General features: G+C 44.9%; 1 protein-coding gene across 1 annotated transcript in view; it reads right to left on the reverse strand.

Annotated features, from left to right (window-relative positions):
• Window positions 1-22,552, reverse strand: part of LOC147663691 (zinc finger MYM-type protein 2-like) — a 578,556-nt gene that overhangs the window by 284,318 nt on the left and 271,686 nt on the right. The window contains exons 6-7 of the mRNA XM_086950262.1: window positions 18,832-18,979; window positions 18,205-18,320 (exon numbers count right to left, since the gene is read on the reverse strand). Coding sequence (XP_086806388.1) covers window positions 18,205-18,320; window positions 18,832-18,979 — 264 coding nt within the window. The remainder of the gene's footprint in view (window positions 1-18,204; window positions 18,321-18,831; window positions 18,980-22,552) is intronic.

The following is a 22,552-nucleotide window of genomic DNA, read 5'->3' on the forward strand; positions in this document are numbered from 1 at the left end:
AGGAGAAGGATCTTCCTCCCATGGTGGTTTTGTTGATACGAGGTACAGCAGCAAGGGCTTGGTTGGAGGAGCGTAGCTGGCGGGAGGGGGTGTAGAAGGAAAGTCATCATTATCTCTAGATTTAAGAATAGAACTCTTTGATAAACTATGAATTCTGATTTTATTACATGAATTTGACCTTGCTGTGATATTTATCTATATATTTATATATTTTTATTTATCTTATAGTGTACATAGATTGCTCTTTTAGTCTTTTTATGGGTGTTTTTAGATCTTTGTTTGGTGTTCGATGGATGTGTATTTCATCATGGATTTGTATTTTATGAATTTATGGTTTTATGCTATTTATTGGCACCATTTGCACTGATCAATTGACCATATGAATCGATTGAGGGGTTAAGTAATGCCACTATGATGCATTGTTTGCTCATCAAGATTAGCTCTATTTGGACATTTTATCCACATTGCAACCTAAGCCCTCCGACTTAATATCTTGAAGTACTGTATATAGATAGTTCCCTCTGCCCTTTCCCTGCCCCCTAATCTAATTAAATCTATTCAAGCAAGTTCCCGACTGGGAACTTCATGCACTTTACACTTAGCACTTGCACTTTGGTTGTCATCTTTACGGGTATGGCTATTTTTTAATTTAGACTGTCTTACCGAAATTGATTTCTGCGGCCACCAACACCGATCAGGTACATTAAGATGTGTAGTGGGTTTTAGATATAAATTGTGGTAACAGCAAATTACAGGTTACTTCCGTCTAACCAACTGACAATAAATTACTGTATTTGAGCAGTTAATAACCAGTCACCTGTTATCCAGTGTTTAGGCGCAATGGCTAGTACACATATGCATCTCATTTTTGGAACTGTTTCACAAAAATAATGTGTTCCTTATTGACAGAAAAATGTATATATAACAATGTTTTTTTAATTGTATTTTACAATGTATTTGGTGAAGCAATCTGTCTATTTTTCAAGTGCCAAGAGCCTTTTTACCCGTATTTCTGCAATGACATATAAAGTCTGTTTTCGATGTTGTTTACTGGTCAGATGACATTCCATCCTCATGATTGGTTAGTGGTGTTTTTTAAAATGTTAATGGGGAATATGGCACTTTTGTCCGGTGATCAAGGCGACAGAGTTTGCCGAAGCGAGTCTGGCTTTTTCTTTTCACATGCAATGCACTTTGAAAAAATGAAATAAAAATTACCTGCAAATTGAAGCTGAAGCAAGTGTCCGTTTCTCCGTGCTGGATGGCATCGTGGAGCTTTGTTTTGTTATATAGATATATATATATACACACAAATACATATATACACACCCACCCACCCTATAGTAATATAGGATAAGATAAAAGGCCCAAATAACTGAGCTTTTCATTTAAAATGCACCACAACCATTCAACAATTCTGTAGTACAGAAAATGAAACTTTAAAATGTAAAACATAGCCTTTCTTTGAAAGGAAAAAGCAAGGGAATGAGAGGCATTGTAAGCCAATAGGCTGCACTGAAAACCATAACAGAGAAAACTGGCACTGTGCCTTTAAGATCACCTGGACATCCTGAATCCCACCATGCCCCACAGGTGACAGTTAGGTCAGGTCCTTTTTACAGGGACATGAACATTCAGAGGAAAAACAATATATCAGCTGCTGTCTTAAGTATTCGTCCAAGCAGGAGGGAGGGTTGCTTAGGACTTTGAGGAGCATTCCCCTAAAAGAGAACTAGGATTAAAAGAAAGCAATGTTTCCTTCTCTTCCAGGGAATACTAATCAATAGTCATAAGCACTGAATAGAATATCTAACCCATCCCACCCCCGCAGTTAAACGGAACCATTGAATAACAGCTGAAAACAAATTATCCAAAGAGATTTCTTTAAAAAGTCTGCTCTACTTGAGCATCTGCTTAATTGTCTGAGTCAAGATAACAATGCTTAGCAAACATACATACCAATCTCCATGTTGCAGCCTTGCAAATTTCCGCAATGGGCACATTTCTTAGCAGAGCAGCAGTAGCCGCTTTACCTCTCGTACAGTGGGCCTTGGGTCTAGAAGGTAAGTGCTTGTTGGCTAACTGGTAGGCAAGCACTATACAGGAGACTATCCACCAAAACATGGTTTGTTTGGAAGAAGATATACCAATTCTCAATGAACCGTAGTTGATAAGCTCAGATTGTCTGGTATCTTTTGTTTTGTTGAAGTAGAACTTAAGGACTCACTCAAGATCTAATAAGTGTAAAGCCCTTTCTACTGGCGTGGAAGGGTTAGGGAAGAATGTGGGAAGAGAAATGGTCTGATTAATGTGGAAATCAGAAAGTCCTCATAACCACTCTGTTGCAATGAAATACCACAGAGCCTGGGTTTCACGAACTCTACGTGCTGAAGAAATTGCAACTAGAAAAGCGGTTTTCCAAGTAAGGGGTAGCAAGGAAGCTTTGTGTATCGGTTCAAAAGGGGAGCCAATTAGCTTTGAGAGCACCACATCCCCACGGAAGGGAAGGTGACCTTAGAAGGCGGTATAACTTCTTTAACCCCTCTGGGAAATCTTAGATCACAAGTATTTGAAAGAAAGAAATCTGTGTGGGAGATTTTCTGTATACAGTTATGGCTGCAAAGTGTACTTTTACAGATGAAAACTGCAGACCAGACCTCGCTAAGTACAGGAGATAAGGTAAGAAAACAAGTTACTTACCTGTAACTTTAGTTCCCCAGTATTGGTAACTTTCATAGATTCCCATGCTTTGTATCATTCCCCGTCGTCGGAATGGGAGTCTCGGTAACAAAAATATCATAGCTGTAGGTACAAAAGACAATGGAAAAAGGCCTAGGCCTCATTACCTTTTGTAGCATATCACCCTCTTTGTGTAAAAGAGACCAAACTTTGGCCTCAGCCAATCAGAAGTGCCTCACCACTTAGAACCTTCCTGAAGGAACCTCAGAGCCTCAGATTTTCGTAGCCGTTGTGTACTGAGACACCATCTATGCTGTAGGCTGAGCTTTCCCCTGGGAGGTGGGTGGGCGCATGGGAATCTATGAAAGTTACCAATACTGGGGAACTAAAGTTACAGGTAAGTAACTTGTTTTCTTACCCCAGTATTGGAACTTTCATAGATTCCCATGCTTTGTATCAGAGTAGTAAGCAGTTAGCAAGACAATCACATTTTGCATTGTAAATAATAGCAATAGAGAATATGACATTAGATACAAAATGTGAAAAATGGAAGGAAAGGAAAGCTCACCATTAGTGGAAGAGGTTCCTCAGGACAGCCTGTCCTACTGCTGCATCCTCCTGTTGCAGAGATTCCAAGCAGTAGTGCTTGGTAAAGGTGTGGACGCTGCTCCAGGTTGCAGCTCTGCAGATATCCTTAATTTGCACCCCTGCGAAGAGTGCCGTGGAGGAAGCCACAGATCTTGTGGAATGCGCTCGTATCTTTCCAGTCAGAGGTTTACCAGCAGTCCTGTGACAATGTAATATAGCGCTTGTGATCCACCTTGAAACACCCTGTTTGGATAGTGGAAGGCCTTTACTCGGTCCCCCGAAGGCCACAAACAGTTGAGTAGATTTTCGAAAATCCTTAGTACGTTGTAAGTAAAACTTCAAGCATCGTTGCACATCCAACAAATGCAATGCTTTTTCCGCTGGTGTGGAAGGCTGAGGAAAAAATGTTTTCAGAATGACCGGTTCATTCAAATGGAAATCCAAGGGAACCTTTGGCATGAACCTAGGGTTAGTCCTCATGATGACAGTGCTCCTCTTGAATTGAAGGAAAGGTTCTTGAATGGTCAAGGCCTGTAACTCCCCTACACGCCGAGCCGACGTGAGAGCGAGGAGAAGAGCCAATTTCCACGAAAGGTATTTGATGTCAGAACGATGGACTGTTTCATAAGGGTCCTTCATGAGCTGAGAAAGGACCAGATTCAAATGCCATGTTGGAGGAGGCGGTCTCACTGGTGGATAGACCCTGAACAGGCCCTTAAGAAATTGTTTGATTATTCTCGAAGACCATAATGAAGGTCCAGATTCTGTCCTCCTGAATCGTGACAAAGCAGCCAAATGGACCTTAATTGATGAATGGGCTAGACCAGACTTGGCCAAGGACAGTAGGTAAGGGAGGACCTGATGAGGTTTGGAATTGAATGGATCAATGTGTTGCGGTCGACACCAACAACAGAATCTTTTCCACTTAAGGCGGTAAGTTTTGTTAGTTGAAGGGGCCCTTGCTTGGGACAAAACTTCTCTAACCTCGTTTGATAATGGCAGGTTCATAAATTCTCGCTGCTCAGGAGCCATGCAGTCAGGTGTAACGACTGAGGGTCTGGATGCAAAATCTGTCCTTCGGACATCGTGAGAAGATCCGGCAGAATTTGGAGAGGTAAAGGAGGAGCAATCGACAACAGATGGAGCTCCGTGAACCAGAACTGTCTCGGCCAAGCCGGGGCTATCAGGATCATCCTGCACGGTTCCACCTTGAATTTCCTGATTAGTCGTGGTATCAGAGGAATGGGAGGAAAAGCGTAGACAAATGTCTTCGACCAGGGTATCGAAAGGGCATTTCCCAGAGAATTTGGATGGGGAAGCCTGCTTGCGTAAGACCGGCATTTTTTGTTGGTCGGGGTGGCAAACAGGTCGATGTCCGGTCTTCCCCACCGGCTGAAGATTTGTTCCAAGACGTCCTGATTCAACTCCCATTCGTGGCTGACCGAGGATGACCTGCTCGGTCTGTCGGCGTTTTCGTTGAGGACGCCCGGCAAGTGTTCTGCCATCAGGGACATTTTGTGTCGGATCGCCCATTCCCAAACCTGCTGGGCCTCTTGTGACAATGGGCACGATCTGGTCCCTCCTTCCTTGTTCACATAGTGCATGGCCGTGGTGTTGTCCGTCCTGATAAGCACTTGTGAACCTTCCAGGCGAGGAAGAAACGCTTGCAGAGCCAGACGTATCGCCCTGAGTTCTAACAGGTTGATGTGGAGGCATTTTTCCTGGGGTGACCAATGACCACTGACATGAAGGTCCTGTAATACTGCTCCCCAACCTTCCAACGATGCGTCCGTCGTTATCACTTGTGGAGACGGGTCGCTTGCGAAGGATAGGCCTTGGGACAAGTTGTCTAGGTCTGTCCACCATAGAGCCGCATTCTTCATCTCCCGAGTGATAGCCACTCTGTCGTCGAAGGAACCGTGGACTTGCCGCCATTGATTGTCCAGTTGTTCCTGCAAGGGACGCATCCTCAGTCTGCAATGTGGGATCAGTGGAATACACGATGATATTACTCCCAGCAGAGACTTGTAGCGGCGAACTGAAAGAGACTTTTTTGTTTGTAAGTCTTGGGCCATCGTCTGTAATTTGTGCCTCCTTTCCAGAGTAGGAAATGCTCGTGAAAGCCTTGAGTCCAAGATGGCTCCCAGAAACCGGGCTCTTCTGGACGGGATCTGGCAAGATTTCTCGTCGTTTAGAGTGAGACCCAGGTTTTGGAATAAATTGGTACATGCTTGAACCGCCTGTAGCGCTACCTCTCTAGACGGAGCTTTCAATAACCAGTCGTCCAGATAGGGGAAGACTTGAAACTTGTGCCTCCGCAGGAAAGTTGCTACTGGAGCCAGCACCTTCGTGAATATTCTTGGGGCTGAGCGGAGTCCAAAGGGTAAAACCCTGAATTGGTAATGGCTCTTGGCTACTGTGAATCGCAGAAACCTTCTGTGTGCTGGGTGAATCGGAACATGAAAATAGGCATCTTCGAGATCGAGTGTGGCCATGTAATCCCCCGGGTTGATCAGCTTCAAGATGTCCTGGAGGGACACCATCCTGAAGGACAGAGAAATGAGATAGGTGTTTAGCCCCCTGAGGTCTAAAATGGGGCGCCACTTGTCGAGCGTTTTCTTCACCAGGAAGAACCTGGAATAAAATCCCTGGTTTCTTTGGTTCGATGGGACTGGCTCTATCGCCCCTTTTCAGAGCATTTGTTGAACTTCGAGCCGAAGAAGACGCTGGTGTTTCGCAGGATTGGCTGCCGGGGGCTTGGGTGGCGGAACTTGAGTGAACTCTAAGGTATGCTTTTTCCGAATGATGTTGAGCACCCAACGGTCCGATGTTATTAGGGACCAGTTGTGAAGGTATTTGGTGACCCTGCCTCCAACTGATGACTTCTTGGAGGAGGGTCCAGTAGGAAGAGCCAGGAGGCCGCTATTGGCGCTTGGACTAATCTCGTCCTCGCGCACCTTGCTTTCCTTTACCGTAAGGCCTGGAGTAGTTGGTAGACTGGCCCTGCCGCTGTTGGTAAGATTGGCGGTGCTGCTGGGAACTGGATCCTGTGTTGGAATAACGCTGTTGCTGGAAGGATCCTCTATAAGTACCACCCCTGCCTCTGGAGCCCTTGAAGGGGGACTTCCTGTACTGAAGTGTTCCTAAAGACCTAGCGGTCTTTGTGTCCTTTTTAATATCTTGCAGGGTGTCGTCAATGAGTTTGCCGAATAGAGCTTCTCCATCAAAGGGGAGATCCAATACTTTATTCTGGACCTCTGGTCGGAACCAAGTAGCTTTAAGCCACCCTTGGCGACGGAGCACTGCTGCTCCAGCCAGTGAACGAAATGCCGTAGTCGCAATATCCATTGCACAATCGATGATTTCCATCGACGTCGCTTCTCCCTCCTGCAAAACTTTCTTTGCCTCCGACATAGATTCAGGAGGCAGCTGGTCAAGGTACGGGGAGACATCGCACCAGAGCTGACGGTCGTACCTACCCAGGATGGCTAAGGCATTAGCTGCTCGCACCAGCAAACTTGCCATCGCTGAGAATCTTTTCCCCACGTTATCTAACCTCCGTCCTTCCTTGTCCGGAGGAGTTGTCAGCGGTGCTGAAGGGTTGCGCGATTTCCTCTGCGCTGCCTGCGAGATCACAGAGTCTGGTCTTGGATGACCTGTCAAGGCCGCTGGGGCATCATCGGTCGCTTTGTACTTTTTTTCAAGACGCGGTAGCACCGGCTCCACCGTCGCCGGGTGTGTCATGGTCTTTATGCCCTCTTTCCATAGGTGATCCACGATTGGAATAGACCTGGCAGTTTTTCGAAAGGGTTCCTTAAAGTCATATAAGAAACAATCTGTGGTGACTTTAGGCATTGCTAATTTAAATCTTGCCGCCGCTCTCTCCATTAGCTGATGGAAACCTCCAATATCCGCTGGCGGGGAGTCCGCCGGGTCCGGATTTGGTGATGCAGGTTTGTCAATAACGTACTCATCATATTCCGTGTCAGGATTAGAGACGTGATCCGACTGCTGATCCTCATCCGAGGATTCATCAACGTCATGTGATCTTGGTAACCCAGAGGAATCCTGAGGGACGGCTGCTTGAGGCTGTGGAGAGGTTGGAGCCGAGAGAGTAGGTGGCACCAATGACGTCTGAACCCTTGAAGGTGTAGCAGGCGTTGATGTATTTGGCAAAGGTCTACCGGCCTTAGACTTATAGTCCTGTAGCATCCTATGTAGATCCTGTAGGAAAGATGTTGGCACTGAAACCATTTCCTGGTCAGATTGCTGCTGTTGCTGTTGACTATGACCATGTTCCTCGTGGGTGTATTCGCCCTCTGAGTCAGTGTCCTGGCACTTGACAAATAGTTGCGAAGGACTATTGGCATAGCTATATGCATCTTGGTCATCTTCCTCTGATTGTCCCTCTTGCAGGAGCATTGTTGGTAGCAGAGGGGACACTGTCCTTGGAGAGGTCATCTCCGGTGTGATCCGCGTCACAGAAATGGTGATACGCTTTTCTGTGGACAAGATCGTGGGTTCCGTAGTCGACGGTTGTATATACGCCGTCGAGATAGGGGTCGTGGACGTCGTCGACGCCCTCGTCGTCGACACCGTCGTCATCGTCGTCGACACCGTTGCCATCGTCGTCGACGGGGCCTTCGACGTCGACGGGGCCTTCGACGTCGACGGGGCCTTCGACGTCGACGGGGCCTTCGACGTCGACGGGGCCTTCGACGTCGACGGGGCCTTCGACGTCGACGGGGCCTTCGTCGTCGACGGGGCCTTCGTCGTCGACGGGGCCTTCGTCGTCGACGGGGCCTTCGTCGTCGACTGGACTTTGGGCGTCGACGGGGCTTTCGTCGTCGACGGCTCCTTCGTCGACACCTGTGAAGCTGGTACCTTCGTCGTCGGCGCCTTTAGTTTCTCTGTCGACGGTGAGGACTCCGCCGTCGACGGTCTCGACGTCGACTAACCTCCAGTCGACGGAGCCTTCGATGTTCTAGTCGACGGGCCTCCCGCTGTCGACGTCTTCGTCGTCGAGGACCTAGAAGTCCTCTCAGAAGACTGGCCTGAAGGTGTTTTGAAGGCTGTGGAAGTCTTCGCACCTGTAGACTGCGTAGAAGGTCCATCCCTCTCCTTTACACTTCCGTGAGGAGATTTGTTGGGACCTGGGCTCTCAGACTCACTGGGGGTCTTTTTTGAGGCCTTAGAAGATCGTCCCACAGAAGAAGAAGGGGAACCCCTACCCCTTTTCACTGACCTTCTAGTAGAAGCCATCGATCCAGCATCTTCACTGTCACTGGAGACAGTATCCTTCCTTGATTTAAGCCTTTGCAGCCATGTCAGGAGCCTACCCTCACGGTCCCGGAGGGTTTTGGCAGAAAAAGAGCGACAGATTGCACAGGTTGCTACCTGGTGGTCAGGATAGAGGCAGTAAATGCAGTCCTTATGCTTATCCTCCACAAAAAGCCTTTTCTTGCCACAGGAGGAACAAGGCTTGAAAAGTGCTTTTTTCTTCTCAATTTCCGACATCCTGTCAGGCAGCAACAATCCTGAAGAGAATCTGAAAGATCCTGATGAAAATCCTGTAGAAAAAACCGGAAGAAATCCTTTAGAAGAGTAGAAGTTGAGCAGAGCTCAAAGGAGACTCCCTAGCACAACGTGCAGTAGAAAATCTGAGGCTCTGAGGTTCCTTCAGGAAGGTTCTAAGTGGTGAGGCACTTCTGATTGGCTGAGGCCAAAGTTTGGTCTCTTTTACACAAAGAGGGTGATATGCTACAAAAGGTAATGAGGCCTAGGCCTTTTTCCATTGTCTTTTGTACCTACAGCTATGATATTTTTGTTACCGAGACTCCCATTCCGACGACGGGGAATGATACAAAGCATGGGAATCTATGAAAGTTCTAATACTGGGGTAAAATGTCACTTTCTTGGCCCAAAATCAGATGATGAACATTTTGAGCACACCACAAGTAGAACCGTTTAAATATAAATGAATAGGATTTTCGAGTTGAGGGCCTCTTGGACTTTCTCGAAATATCCATACAGTCCTTCTCGAGTCCTAAGTATCCTCGCTGGAGGAATTCAGGAGCCATGCTGTCAAACTCAGCGAGGGCAGGTTGGGACAGAAAATCTGCCCGACCTTGTAAAGCAGATCCTATCTGCATGTCAACCTCTTGTGTGTCCTGTCTGATAGGTATAGCAGGTCTCGGAAGCACCACTGGCGAGGTTTTGAATCTATAGAGTTTGTTGATTACTGCAGGAATCAACGGAAGTGGGAGAAACGTGTAGCGAAATCTACCGGACCAGTTTATCAAAAGGGAATTCCCCATCGATCCTGGTCAAGAAAACCTGGATGCATAGTCTTGGCATTTTTTGCTGCTTTCATCCGCCAACAGCTCGATTTGTGGTTGGCCACATTCCTAAAAGATGTATTGAGCGACTTTGTTTATAATCCAGTTGTGAGATTTTGCGAAGTTGCGACAGTCTGCTTTGGAAAAAAGAACTGACTTCAGCGTGCGAGGGCAGCGACTAAGTACTCCAGCAACGTCATTCCGGCGCTAACGACGACGGACCCGTGGACGACGCCTACCGACAAGCAGGGGTATTGCAACGCTAAGTTTCCGGATCCAGTCTGACGCCTGGGGATATTCTAAGGTAAGGAATCTATCCCTAACGTGTCTCTTTCAGATGAGGTAATCACCATGAGAAATACTGTCAAGATGGCGAGTAGTCATAGAGAACAGTTGTACATGGGTTCGAAAGACATATGCAATAGAAACACAAGGACCAACTTAAAGTTCCACTAACCATAACGAAAAGTGTTGATAGAAACATGTACGTCAGTCCTCTGAGAAAGCGTTTCACAACTAGGGACTTCAATAACAACGCTTGATTGGACAAATGGAAAAAAGGCTGAAAGGTAACATTTAAACTTAAATTGGGAGTACTGAAAATGTACCCACGGTATAGCCCACACAGTCTGTTGTGTCAAGACCTGCATATTTTACAGCATCTTGTCTATCCTGAATCGTTTGGGCAAGGGCATTCCTGAACTTGACAGGGACAGTAAAATCTTGGATGCCATGTCCCAAAAGGCAAGAGTATATAAGCCCAGAACCAAACAGTATTCAACAACCTTAAAGCATGGTGGTCGAAAGGCACACCCTTTTGACAAATGCATTAATTTGATTTCCTACCCCAGCTGGCATTACAGAAGGGAACTCATTAGAGCTGACCTTACTGGTGGAAGCCTGAACCACAAAGCTCTCGGAGTTTGTGGCCGAGTCAGAAAGGCCGGGTTTCCAGGTGCTGCCCTATAATGCCTTGCAACTGGATGAATGGCCAATGAAGCCAAACAATCTTTGTCCATTATGCCATCAGGGTGTCTAGTCAAGACCTCATCAGAAGTTAACAAGGACCCAGACTGCAAGATCTCTATCAATAAACCAGCTTTGTCTCAATAGATGGAACATGTATACCTAGTTCTTCTGTCGCTCTGTGGAAACCCACCCAAAAGAGACTTTCCCTTGTTGAGCTCGGAGACGGGCAACACCTGCAGAGTTGGATCTTTAAAGTGTCAACTGCACTGCTTCTTCCTGGGCGAGAGCAATGAGATGGAGGTAACTCCCGCTTTGCCTTCTTTCATTTACAGTGCGACTAGGACTTTGACTTGCTTGAAGACTTGTTTCGGGATCCGGACTTAGCATAGGCATGGACCCGTGACTAGGAGTGGAAACGTGTGTTGATTCCAGAGTGATCTGTCCCGCTTTTTATGTTCTGCAACTGAGTTTTACTTCACGCTCCCTAATAACCTTCGGGTGCAACAGAAAGCACTTGTCCCATGACTTCAAGTCATGACCAGAACACCGACACAATAGGCAAAAGTCTCGAAGATCAGGAACCAACATACGATTCTTTCTGTCATGAAATAGCTTAAAGTATGTGGTCTAGGGGAAAATAAAGATCGGATTGGGGCTCCGGTTCAGCCTCAAAGGGCATGCAAATAAAGGAACTAAATTCAGAGCACAGGAATGGCATCTACAAACAGATCTGCAATTTCACTTATTGAGGGTGTGCAAAGCTGCCGCTGAGCCTACTGGCGCACATGAGGAATTGCTTGAATAATCCAGATCAAGTGTGTCACTTGGGCTTACTCAAAAGGTGATGATTCTGCAGTTAGAAGTGTTTCAGAAACCTCAGTATATACCGGTGTTGTAGATTTGCAATATGCACTTTTTTCTGCCATTAATTGTTGAGTTTAGAATAGCACAATGTTTTTATTGGTAGTCTGCCTACTTAACGTCATGCAAGTTTGGTCCATCTTTTTTTGTGCAAAGAAGTACTTGCCACCCAAAAAAGTCAGCTCTTGCAGAGTGCGTTAATACAAATGCTCAAACCAAGTATTCAAAAAGCTTGTTGGATGCATATATTACTTGTCATATGCCCAGACATGAGTCCCGTGCACACTGTCGCTGAAACCAAGCAGCACCTGGCTGATAAGCAGATAACTAGGGTAAAACCATCCTTTGTTGCTTGTCTTCCAGTTCAGGAAGTACCTGGCTTGGCAATTCGGGCCAGACTGCTTCTACTGGAGTATGGTCAAGACGGATTTGCATATAGCTGGGTCAAAACTGAGAAGGCATGGTGTGCAAAATAACGATGGATTGGGATGCAGCCACAAGTGATTACCAGTGGCTGAGATAATTCAAGCATTCCATTTATCACTGTTTCGTATACTTATTGTGTTGCCCTAAATGGGACGGGTATGCCCAGACGTGAGGCCCCTGCACACTGTCACTGGTATCAAGCTGTACCTGGCTAATGAGCCCATAACTAGGGTGAAACTGGTCCTGGGTTACTGGCCTTCCAGTTCATGGATGATCTGGTTTAGCAATTCGGGCAGGACTGCTCCTATCCATCACTGTTTTGTAGACTTATTTTGTTCTATGGCAGATATGAGTTTAATTTTCTTAGCTGTGATGAAGTTCGGGGAAAGATATTTCAGGACGAAACATGTTGAAAGCAAAGAAATTTATGTGGCCGATTATAGATCAATTAAAACAAGCATTTGCAATGCAATAGGTCTCGCATTAGGAAAGTTTGAGCTATTGGTATTGTAAATGACAAATTTTTTATTTATGTGTTAGTTTTGAAAATAGCGGAACTAATAGCTTTGTCATTTACAATGCCAATAGTTATACCTTTCACAAATGTGACACCTATAGCATTTGTAATGCAATATGTGTTGTATTTACGTGACTTAGATGTATTGATATTACAAATAACAGTGGCTTTTAATTTTTTTTAAAAATAAATACTTAAATAAAAGGTATTGTAATTTATAATGGCAATAGCTCAAACTTTTGTAAATAACTTTTGTGAAGATTATGTTCAGTGAATTTTATTGTGACGAAAATCCAAGAACAGAAGTGAAATATTAACATCTTTTTGTGACATTTGTAATAAAGCTTGAAACATTGAGAGAACATTTCAACGTTGCTCTTTATTGAACTGTTTGCTAGCATAAGTCAGACACTTTGAATTCTCTTTGTCTTAATCTTTGTATGAAGTATCTGCTTTTGATTTGACCAATGGCACATGGCACTTCGGAGCTGGAGCTGGATACATTATCTCCTACTGGCTAATGCATGTTTTTAAGCTTATAGTGATTTTACCGCAACATTTCTCCCATTTAGTTATTTCTGGGTTATCATTTCCCTCCTATTCTCTCTTCCTTGGGAATATTAGAATGGAGTTCAGATACTTAAAAAAACTAGTTATGATGCTTATGGTCTTTTTCGTGGTCTTCTTTGCTACTCGGAGTAGAAAAGAACTGCATGGATTTTCCCAGAACACTAGTGGCTCATGAGGCATAACAGTCTTCTTCTGTGAGACTGCACGTGTGAACACACCACCAGATGTGCTCTTTTATCAGTTTGCTTACTTAGCTAAGACATCATATCACGTGCTACAGATCCTGCTGACTTAACATTTTGACTTACAACGATGTCATCGTTACTTCTATCCTCAGCACTCTATCAGTTTAGTCTAGTCTGCCTGATGTTTGATACTGCAGTGCAGGTTGATTACATGTGTTAATACACACACAATATGTCTGGCTATGAGGAGGGGAAAGCAGGATGTTAAGAGTCAAAGGGAGTGCGCTGCTTAACGCCTTAACCGCGGCGGTTTTTCCGCCACGGTGTGGGCGTTCTAAAGGGTGGGTGAGGCTCCGTCGGACAACAGTGTTTTTAGGGTTGCGTTTAGATTGAGTTACAGATCGCTTTCAAAGACATGTCGGTTATGTTAATTATACTGATTCAACACCATCTTTTGGCCCCTTTGATTGCTAGAAAAAAGATGCCTTTTTGGTGAAGGTGTGCTGGATATGTAAGTAAATTCGATCAAATAAATAAACAAATAGAAGGGGGACAAGGATGGAAGTGTTTCATGCAAAGCAACCAGGAAAGCGCATTTGGTGCAGAGCCATCTTGAGACCTATAGCTAAAGGTGTTTTGCACCAACTCTTAGACAAATCTATCTGTCTCAGTTATTGGTCACCAGCTGACATCTAATCATGCATTTCTACCCCTACATTTGATTATTTGCTCTTGATTTTCTACCAGTGTAATAAAGAAAGAGTCACTTATGGCAACTTTTAATTTGCTCTTTATTTTATACCCTATACAGTTTGTCACTTCACATTTTATAAATCTAGCTGCTCTTATGTAAGGCGTTCTTCTAGCCTACGGGGTCTGAGTTACACAAAAAAAAGCACTATAAATAAATAAATAAATATTTGCCTTATCTGACTCCACGACCCGAGGACTCCAAGGCTCGGTCTGATCCCAATGTGCTCACTACAGGCACATAATTTCACTACCATGAATTGAATTGAATTGAAAGGCGATTTATAATGCGCAAGGCAATGACCCGCAGGTATCAAGGCGCCTAAACAAAATGATCAGAGAATGATCAGAGAAGGAGACAGGAAACCTTACATATATGCTTGCCGAAAGAGAAGAGTTTTTAGAGCAGTGCAGAAGTTCTGTAAAGACGGGAGAGATCTCAGGTCCAGGGGAAGGTCATTCCACCACTTAGGAGCAAGGGTGGAAAAGGCTCTGCCACCCCATTTGGCTCTTCGTACACGGGGGGCTGTCAGACGCAATTTCCCAGAGGAACGCAAGTTCCTTCCGGGGATATAGTGGGAAATGATGGACCCAATTCCTGTGTCGCTATTTTTGGCAATGGCTCTGTAGGTCATGCATAGAACTTTGAACCGGATTCGGTGTTCTATCGGCAGCCAATGCAGCGTTTTCCTGGCTGCAGTGGCCGAAGAGCGTCTGGGAATATCCAGGACAAATCTGGCTATGGCGTTTTGGACTACCTGTAAGCGCTGCAGCTGGCTTTTGTTAAGCCCAGCATACAGTGCATTACAGTAGTCCAAACGCGAACCAATAAGTGCAACAGCTATTTGTTTTTTTGCCTGCAAGGAGAGATATTTCCTGATCCTTCGTAGGGTGTGAATCAAACCCCAGCAGGTGGAGACGGTTCTGCTCACCTGGCTGCCTAAGTCAAGGGCAGGGTCTATCAGCACCCCGAGGTTCTTGGCAGATGTTGTAGGGGAAGGGCATGTTCCTAGTGAGTCAGGCCACCAATTGGCTGACCAGATGTTTTCTTTCCCCCCAAACACCATCACCTCCGTCTTCTCCCCATTCAGTTTTAGAGAGTTCTGAATCATCCAATGACCAACCGCCTCCATACAAGATCTGAACTTGGAGGCGATTAGTCCATCTGAATGGGGAAGAGAGACGAGGATTTGAGTGTCGTCTGCGTAAGAGACTACCTCCATCCCGAAAGATCTTATTAATTCGGCTAGTGGGGTAACATAGATATTGAAAGGGGTCGGGCTAAGTGCTGACCCTTGAGGGACCCCACATAGCACTGGTCGGGATGGAGATAGGAACTCCCCCAGCTTGACTCTTTGTTCCCTCCCCGTGAGGAAGGAGGTCAAAAGATCCAGAGCTGCGTTCTTCACCCCCACCTCCCTCAGCCGAGATGTAAGTACTGAGGGGGAGAGGGTATCGAAAGCCGCAGTTAGATCGAGCAGGACCAGGAGAGAGGTCTGGCCCTCATCTACTGTCGTACGGATCTTATCGAGCACGATAGTGAGGTCTGACTCGGTGCTGAATTCTCTCCTAAATCCATGCTGGGAGGAGTCTAGGCATCCCGAGCTTTCCACAAAAACAGCGAGATGCTTGTTAAGATGTGCCTCAAGCATCTTCGCTGGGGCAGGGAGCAGAGAGATAGGCCGGAAGTTCTTTAAGACCCCCGGATCCAGGGAGGCCTTTTTCAACAGGGGTTTTACTACCGCCTTCTTCCATTCTATAGGGAAGATACCGTCTCTAATGGCTAGATTCATTACCTCTAGCAGCGGAGGTAGGAGGGTCTCCCTACACTGTTTGATGACTTTCAGTGGGCAGGTATCCAAGAGAGAACCAGACTTGGTCTTAGTTCGCAATAGCTCAAGATCTTGCAAGACCAGCGGGGGGAAAAGAGTCCAGGGTGCTTGATGGGGAGATTTCTGTGGTGATCAAACTCATCTCTACCCCGGATGTAGATGCACTGAGACCAGCTCTTTGTTCCTCGAGGGCCAGGTGGATATCCTGGATTTTAGTGTGGAAAAAGGAGGTCAGAGGCGGCAGACCCGAGAGCAGAGGACGGCCCGGGACCAGGGTTCGATTCCCGGTGCGGCAGGTTTCTGGACCAGGGTCAGCGGACTCGATAATTCTCTCGCCTCGGTGCCCACTCTGATCAGCGATCACACTCGGCAACTCTGGGCATTAGCTTGCCTCATCTTCACTAACGGCCCCACCAGACCGCCGGGGATGCCTGGTCTCACCCTGGAGATACCCATTAAGGGACCATCTCTCAGGGAAGCCAGGAAGGGTTTCGCAGCGGTCGAAGCGCCTTGGGACCCTACGGGTAAGTAGTGCGCTATATAAATGCCAATACATTTACATTTACATTTACATTTACATAGATCCTGCGAAGGAATAACAGGGTCAGAGGCTTGCAGTTTGACCAAGGAATCAACAGTTTTAAAGAGCTCCTTCGGGGAGGAGAGCGAGGTGGTCACGGTAACAAAGTATTCTTGTTTGGCCTGCGCAATTTCAGCTTTGTATTTTTTAATAAGGAGTTTATGAGCTTCCTTGTTCTTGAGGTCCCAACTAGCATTCCAAAGCCTCTCCTTTCTCCTCACTTCTTGCCTAAGGAGCCTAAGGGAGTCGGAGAACCAGGGGGCAGATGGTCTCTTTCTAGCTTGGCGCCGAGGTTGTACAGGGGCCAGTTTATTCAAGGCCTCGGTGGTGACCTGTTCAAAGTGAGCGACTGCAGTCTGTACGTTATCTAGGCCAGTGATAGCAAGGCTTGCAGCCCAGGGCGTGAAAGAATCGCTGTTGATATTCATAGTAACTGTTCTATGTATGTATGCATAGTGAGAAAATGGAGGTAGGGTGAAAAGATGTGTCTCCCACGTATTCATACTCAAATGTAGCTTTGGTATCAAAAGACAACGCCAACAAAATGAAACCAGAATAAACTAGGAAAACGAGAAGAGAAGGGGACACTAAACTAGAAAAATAAACCTATTGTATTGCTTGTACATTTCCTCACTTTGGGCTTAATGACTCAGCGATAATGGTAAAAACATCACCCATCCGAACTCCTCGCGCAGAAAAGGTCTGCTGGGAATTGTAGTGTTTTCGGGCCACGCCTCCAAAAGCTGCACGTGGTATGGCTTCGGTAAAAAACTGCAATCCCCATTAGCTCCTCTCCCTTGTTCCTACAGGGCTAAAAGGTGGACTATGTCGCCGCTCGCCTCAGCTGTGAGTGACGCCCTCCTGAGCGCCTGGACAGAGACCAGGAGAACAACGGAGAGGAGGAGCAGCCTGGTGGAGAGAGGGAGCTGCTGCACGGTCCGCGGCGGCTTGGGAACGGAGCGGCCTGGGGGTGCGAGGACCTCCCATGGTGTCTGCAAGGTACCCGCGCTCTTTGGTCACTACTGCTGGGGCGGTATACCGGGGCAGAGGCGAGGATAGGGGGGGGGGGCGGAGAGGGAGCTACGCCTCTGCGAGGACTGTGCGCTAGAGTGCGTGCGTGTATGCGTGGCGGGGGGGGGGGGGGGGGGATTGTCTGTCTGTGCGTGTACTGTCGTGTGTGGGCGGCGGCGGCACGAGGGGGGGGCTGGGGAGGTGTAGTGTGTGTCTGTATGTGTGCGCTCGTGTGTGTGTCGTGTCTGCCTGCGTGTGCATGTGGTGAACAGCCTGCTCTGTGTGTGTAGGTGCGGCGACGGGGGGGAGGGAGGGGGAGGTGTGGCTGTGACTGATGTGCGCGGCTGTGATGTGCGCATGCGTGAGTGTGCGCGTGCACGCAGTGTAATCCAGCCAAGAGAAGCTCGTGGCAGTTTCCTGTCCTCCATTCCCCCGAGTCAGATAACTATAAGTCTCCAACCCTGGACGCATCCTTTGGATGCGAATTCCAGGGCGAGACCTAAAAAGGCTGGAGTAAACCATAAGAGATAACAGTGGTGATGTAAAAAGACTCAATTTTTCTGTGTAGTGCAGTTGGACTTAGTTATCTTTATTGCATGAATATACATTCAGGTTTTGGATTTTGAGCCATTCAGTATCCTTCCTGTTGCTGCACCAATTACATTATATATGCGTGATGCATCTTGTTCAACACTGTACTAGTGTATTCTCTGGGGTGGATTGTTATCCTGGCATTGCTGGATTCTGGATATATATCAACTGCAGAGAATATTAGAAAAAATACAACTGCATAACAAACATTCCACTATCCTCAAATAATTTACCGTCATTACCCTAAACAAATTATGAAAAGTCATAATATAAACACAAAAGAAAATTGTGTGACAAAAAAGCAAACCTGAAATTTAGTTACGCAACTGGAGCTACAAAAATTGTAGACTTTTCCATCAGGCATTGTGGCTTGAAATTGAGGTAAAGAGTTTCGTTTACAAAAGTGACAATTTATTCCCAAACCTAAAAAAAACGCAAAAGAAAAAAAAAACTGATTAACCACCGTAAACATTTTCAGAGATTACAGGAATTCATAAACTATCATTATATGGTATGCTCAAATATGTATATTAGCCATACTCTGAGAACAAACTAGCTACTATGGTACAGTTAAAACTTTACAAAAGAACAGAAAGTGCTTACCATAGCAACCCTTGCCACTGGTAGTACTCAGTCTTTGTTTTTCAGGCTCATGGGCATACTCGCTGCAAATCTTTACCCACACCCCCGTCCTTCACTATCTACCCCAATGGGTAGAAACTGAGAAGTATGCAAGCCATTTAAGTTTTGCAAGGATGTGCCCACAAGCTATTAATTGTTTTTTTTTAAATTACAGTTGACATGTTTATGGATGCTATAATTCTTACATTTTTTTGCTTTGTGGAGGATTAGATTAAAAGTTTCAATAAATGGCCAGAGTAGCAACACAATAACGCTGTAAATTTACTTTGTATACTGCACCAGTTAAACGTACCAGGTTTTCCCGTTTTTGTCTTGTGGTTGTTCATGCAGGTCGTCGAACAATAAGGCTCCATATGCCCATTGGCTCCAATGCACTGAGTCATATCAAAAAATTTGCACTGCGCCCTGCATCCAGTACAACCTGTCAGTTTGCCATGTTTCTGAAACACAAATAAAACCATAATTGTGTCTTAAAGAAAATCATGTCTAGAACATCTGCCAAGACCAAACCAGAAATAGGTGGTTGGATGAGTTGCATGTGACTACAGAAGATAATTAATTTTCCTTTCTTCTCAAACAAGAGATCTACATTTATAATGACCCTTGGCTAAAAGCTGATGGCATTTTATATAAATGTTACTTGACAACACAATGTAACATTGTAAGAGATAGCTGTGTATGGAACCGACTTTAACTTTCAAAAAGCTGTATCAGAGAGTACAAACTTCTGACTGAAACTATACAACCAAAAGTCCCTTTATCAATATTGAAGATATTTACTGTTTTATGTATTCTGTTAATCAGCATCAAAAATAGTCGAAAGACAAAGTATGTAAACTCATTTTAAATACCTTCTAAGGAAAGCAAAACAGTTTTAATATGATCAAAGTTACATCTTTTTGAAATCCTGGATGATCTAGTTCGTAGGCCTTATAAAAACACTCCTAACCAAAGAGGGCATGAATAGCTTAGAATATAGAAAAGACGCTACCGATCTAAAGTAACCATGATACGGACTGGATTCCACTGTATATTTTGGAATTGACACATCCTTTGCAGGCAGGCTGGGAAGCCTCGTCTGTGTGATTGTTATTTCAAGTAGGTATAGAACTAACCAAACATCATTCTCAATTGATTCCGCTGTGTAGCCTATCTTCTAAATATAAAGGGCTAGAAGGAAACTGTGTTATCCATTTGTACTCGGTCACAGAATCTGTGTGCCATACCTTAAATTGCCTGTCTGCTCGTTAAACGGCCTATTTATCACTAAGATCCCTTTTGAGTGCTTTTTTTTACTCATTATTTCAAGTCCGAAATTGATTTAAATGGGTTTTCTTCTTTTAATTCTTTGTGTCCGTGTACCTTTTACAACGTTTGTTTCTTGCTCTTACATAGGTTTGATTCTTTTTGCTTGCCACTAGAGAAACTATTTACTATTCATTTTGGCACAGACCATACAGCATCGCTGCACACCCCTAAGGATATAAATCAGTCCATGCATTCCTTTAGCAATTTTCTTTCACTACTATCCTTCCACTGGCATATGACAGTTCTCTTCTGAACCAGCTATTACTCTGCTACTATTAATGAAATAAAAATTAACCATTTGCACGTACTAACGTTCATCCTATCTCACGCCTTCGAAAATCAGATGTTGTGGACTTTATTGTACACTGCCAGCTTTTACCATTTCTCAAATACTATGATTTTACTTTTCCTAATGTGAGAAAGCAGGGTCTGAACCATAAAAACCTTCAGTATTTTTTTCTGCTTTTGGACCCTTAATTTTTGGACCCCTGGTACGTGCGAGTCTACCTAATTATTTCCTAATTTCATGTTATTTTTGATTACTCGGATTTTAAAGTACTGGCTGCGCTTGTATATAGCTGTCATTTATCCTGAAGCTCTTGTCTACAGTACTTATGGGGTAGAGAAAGGCAGGAGGTCCCCTCTGGATCACATAAGCTTAATAAACCATAGAGACATGCATCTGAAAATTGTACTATTAAGGAGACTGATACTCTTATCAAAGAGGTTGAATCATTTATTTTTGATGGCAAGACCCAGAAGGGCATTACGGCTGCATAACAGATAACTCCCTTTTTTACACAATCTTAAAATGCACTTCACCTTATCAGCCCATTCCACTCACACCTTCGTCCCAAACCCCAAGCTGAAACCCGATAAACCTCTCCCTGCCAATACTTCAAATACCCACATGAAAAATCAAATATTAAAACATGTTTTTCTTTGTAGTAACAGCTTCACTATGTTGGATAATCATGTGGCCACAGACCGCGAATTCCCAAACTCCTACAGATTCTCTCTCTACCCAAGAATCTGTCTTTAAAGATATGCCCTTTGTGGAAAAAAAACATTCTTTATGCCACCAGCTCAAATCTGTAGTCGTACAATTGTCCCAGAAGGTCCAGGACCTTTTATTAAGGGGTCCTCCCTCTGGGGTGTGCCAATGTGCTTCGAGACCCCAAGTGGGCAGTCCACTATGACAGATGTCCCACACGTGCCTTTAACCAGCAGACATCCAAACCTTGCTCTACCATTCATTGAGCCTCAGCCACCTATTAACCAATTCCATAATAGGACAACTGGGATGGAAGCCATTAATACATGCCCAGAGCTCCCAATGGCAACGACATCGAATAGAGCTCCAGAGCTCCCAATGGGGAATGGCCAGTGAATAGGCACCCTTCAACCCCTCTCCCTGATGTGAGACCCAACTGGGACATTAACCCATATAAATAAAGAATGCTAGTCAATATACTGCTCCCCTCCATAATCCCACTTTGCAAATGAGGAACGGTTTGGTTTCACTCTATTAAGTTAATGTCCCCAAACTTAGAGAAAAGGCTCGAGAGAGCACAGATTCCCTGATCAATAAGGTCGTCCACTGGATTAGGGTTGTCTATCTCTTATCCATCGATCATTCCTTAAGACCAACGTATAACGCGAAGCTCTAACTCTTTAGATTACACCAGATTAGAATTTATCCACAAAAACTTGACTGACAAGTTTTCTGAACCTGGATGTTAGATCTATTGCAGCTTCAGACTCGACCATCCAGTTCAAATACAATATTCATTAATACATTTCTACAGGACCTTTCCCCAGCCCTTTCTGTTGTGGGATATTCAGACGTGCAAAAAAAGGTCTCTTTCGTCCCATCCTCAATCTAACTTCCCACCTGACTACTCACAATCTTCTACAGCGCACTTTGATGAAGGTCGTCTAACGGTGTCAAAAAGGTTACCAGTTCCCGAGTCTCATTTTAGCAGCCCACTAAAAGATTTAGATTGACTGCATTTATCTCGGATTGCTTGTATTACAAACACTTGCACAAATGCTTCTTTCTAATCCGTATCCTAATACATACTCTTTCTTAAAAATAATAACAGCAAAGCTCCCGCACACAACAAGCACGGTATATCAATGACCGTTACTGGAAAACGGCGACCGGGAAACAAAGGAGGAGGGATGCCACTAAATTGATACTTCCACGAGTCCAGCCATACCCACAGGACCTTGAACAGGATTGTGGATCCCCTCCTGGCGACGTGCTTAATATATACACATATTAAGTGTGAATAAATAGCACTCGTTGACCCAATGTGCTCATGAATACCATGAGAGAAATATATAGTATTTTACGACAACTTGACTACATAGACAGACAATCAAACCAGTGTCACTTGGATTAAGGATTCTGATTACTTGAGAATATTTCGCCTAGACCTAAACTAGTGCAGGTCGTGCCACAAGCCCTGAAGAGTCGTTGTGAGTTGTTCCCACAAGACGAAACACGTGTCGGCAGGTTGTGGACTCATTAAACTACCCTTCTTTTGGATCATACATAAGATATTGCAGCTGTCAATTCATTGGCTATATGTTTATAACATTGAACTGTTACATAACTATCATTGATATACCGTGCTTGTTGTGTGCGAGAGCTTTGCTGTTTTTATTGCTGTGAAAGTCTGTTTCAGATTTTCTGTTGA

Source organism: Lissotriton vulgaris, unplaced genomic scaffold, assembly GCF_964263255.1.
Source record: "Lissotriton vulgaris unplaced genomic scaffold, aLisVul1.2 SCAFFOLD_1159, whole genome shotgun sequence".
NCBI classification, from domain to species: Eukaryota; Metazoa; Chordata; class Amphibia; order Caudata; family Salamandridae; genus Lissotriton; species Lissotriton vulgaris.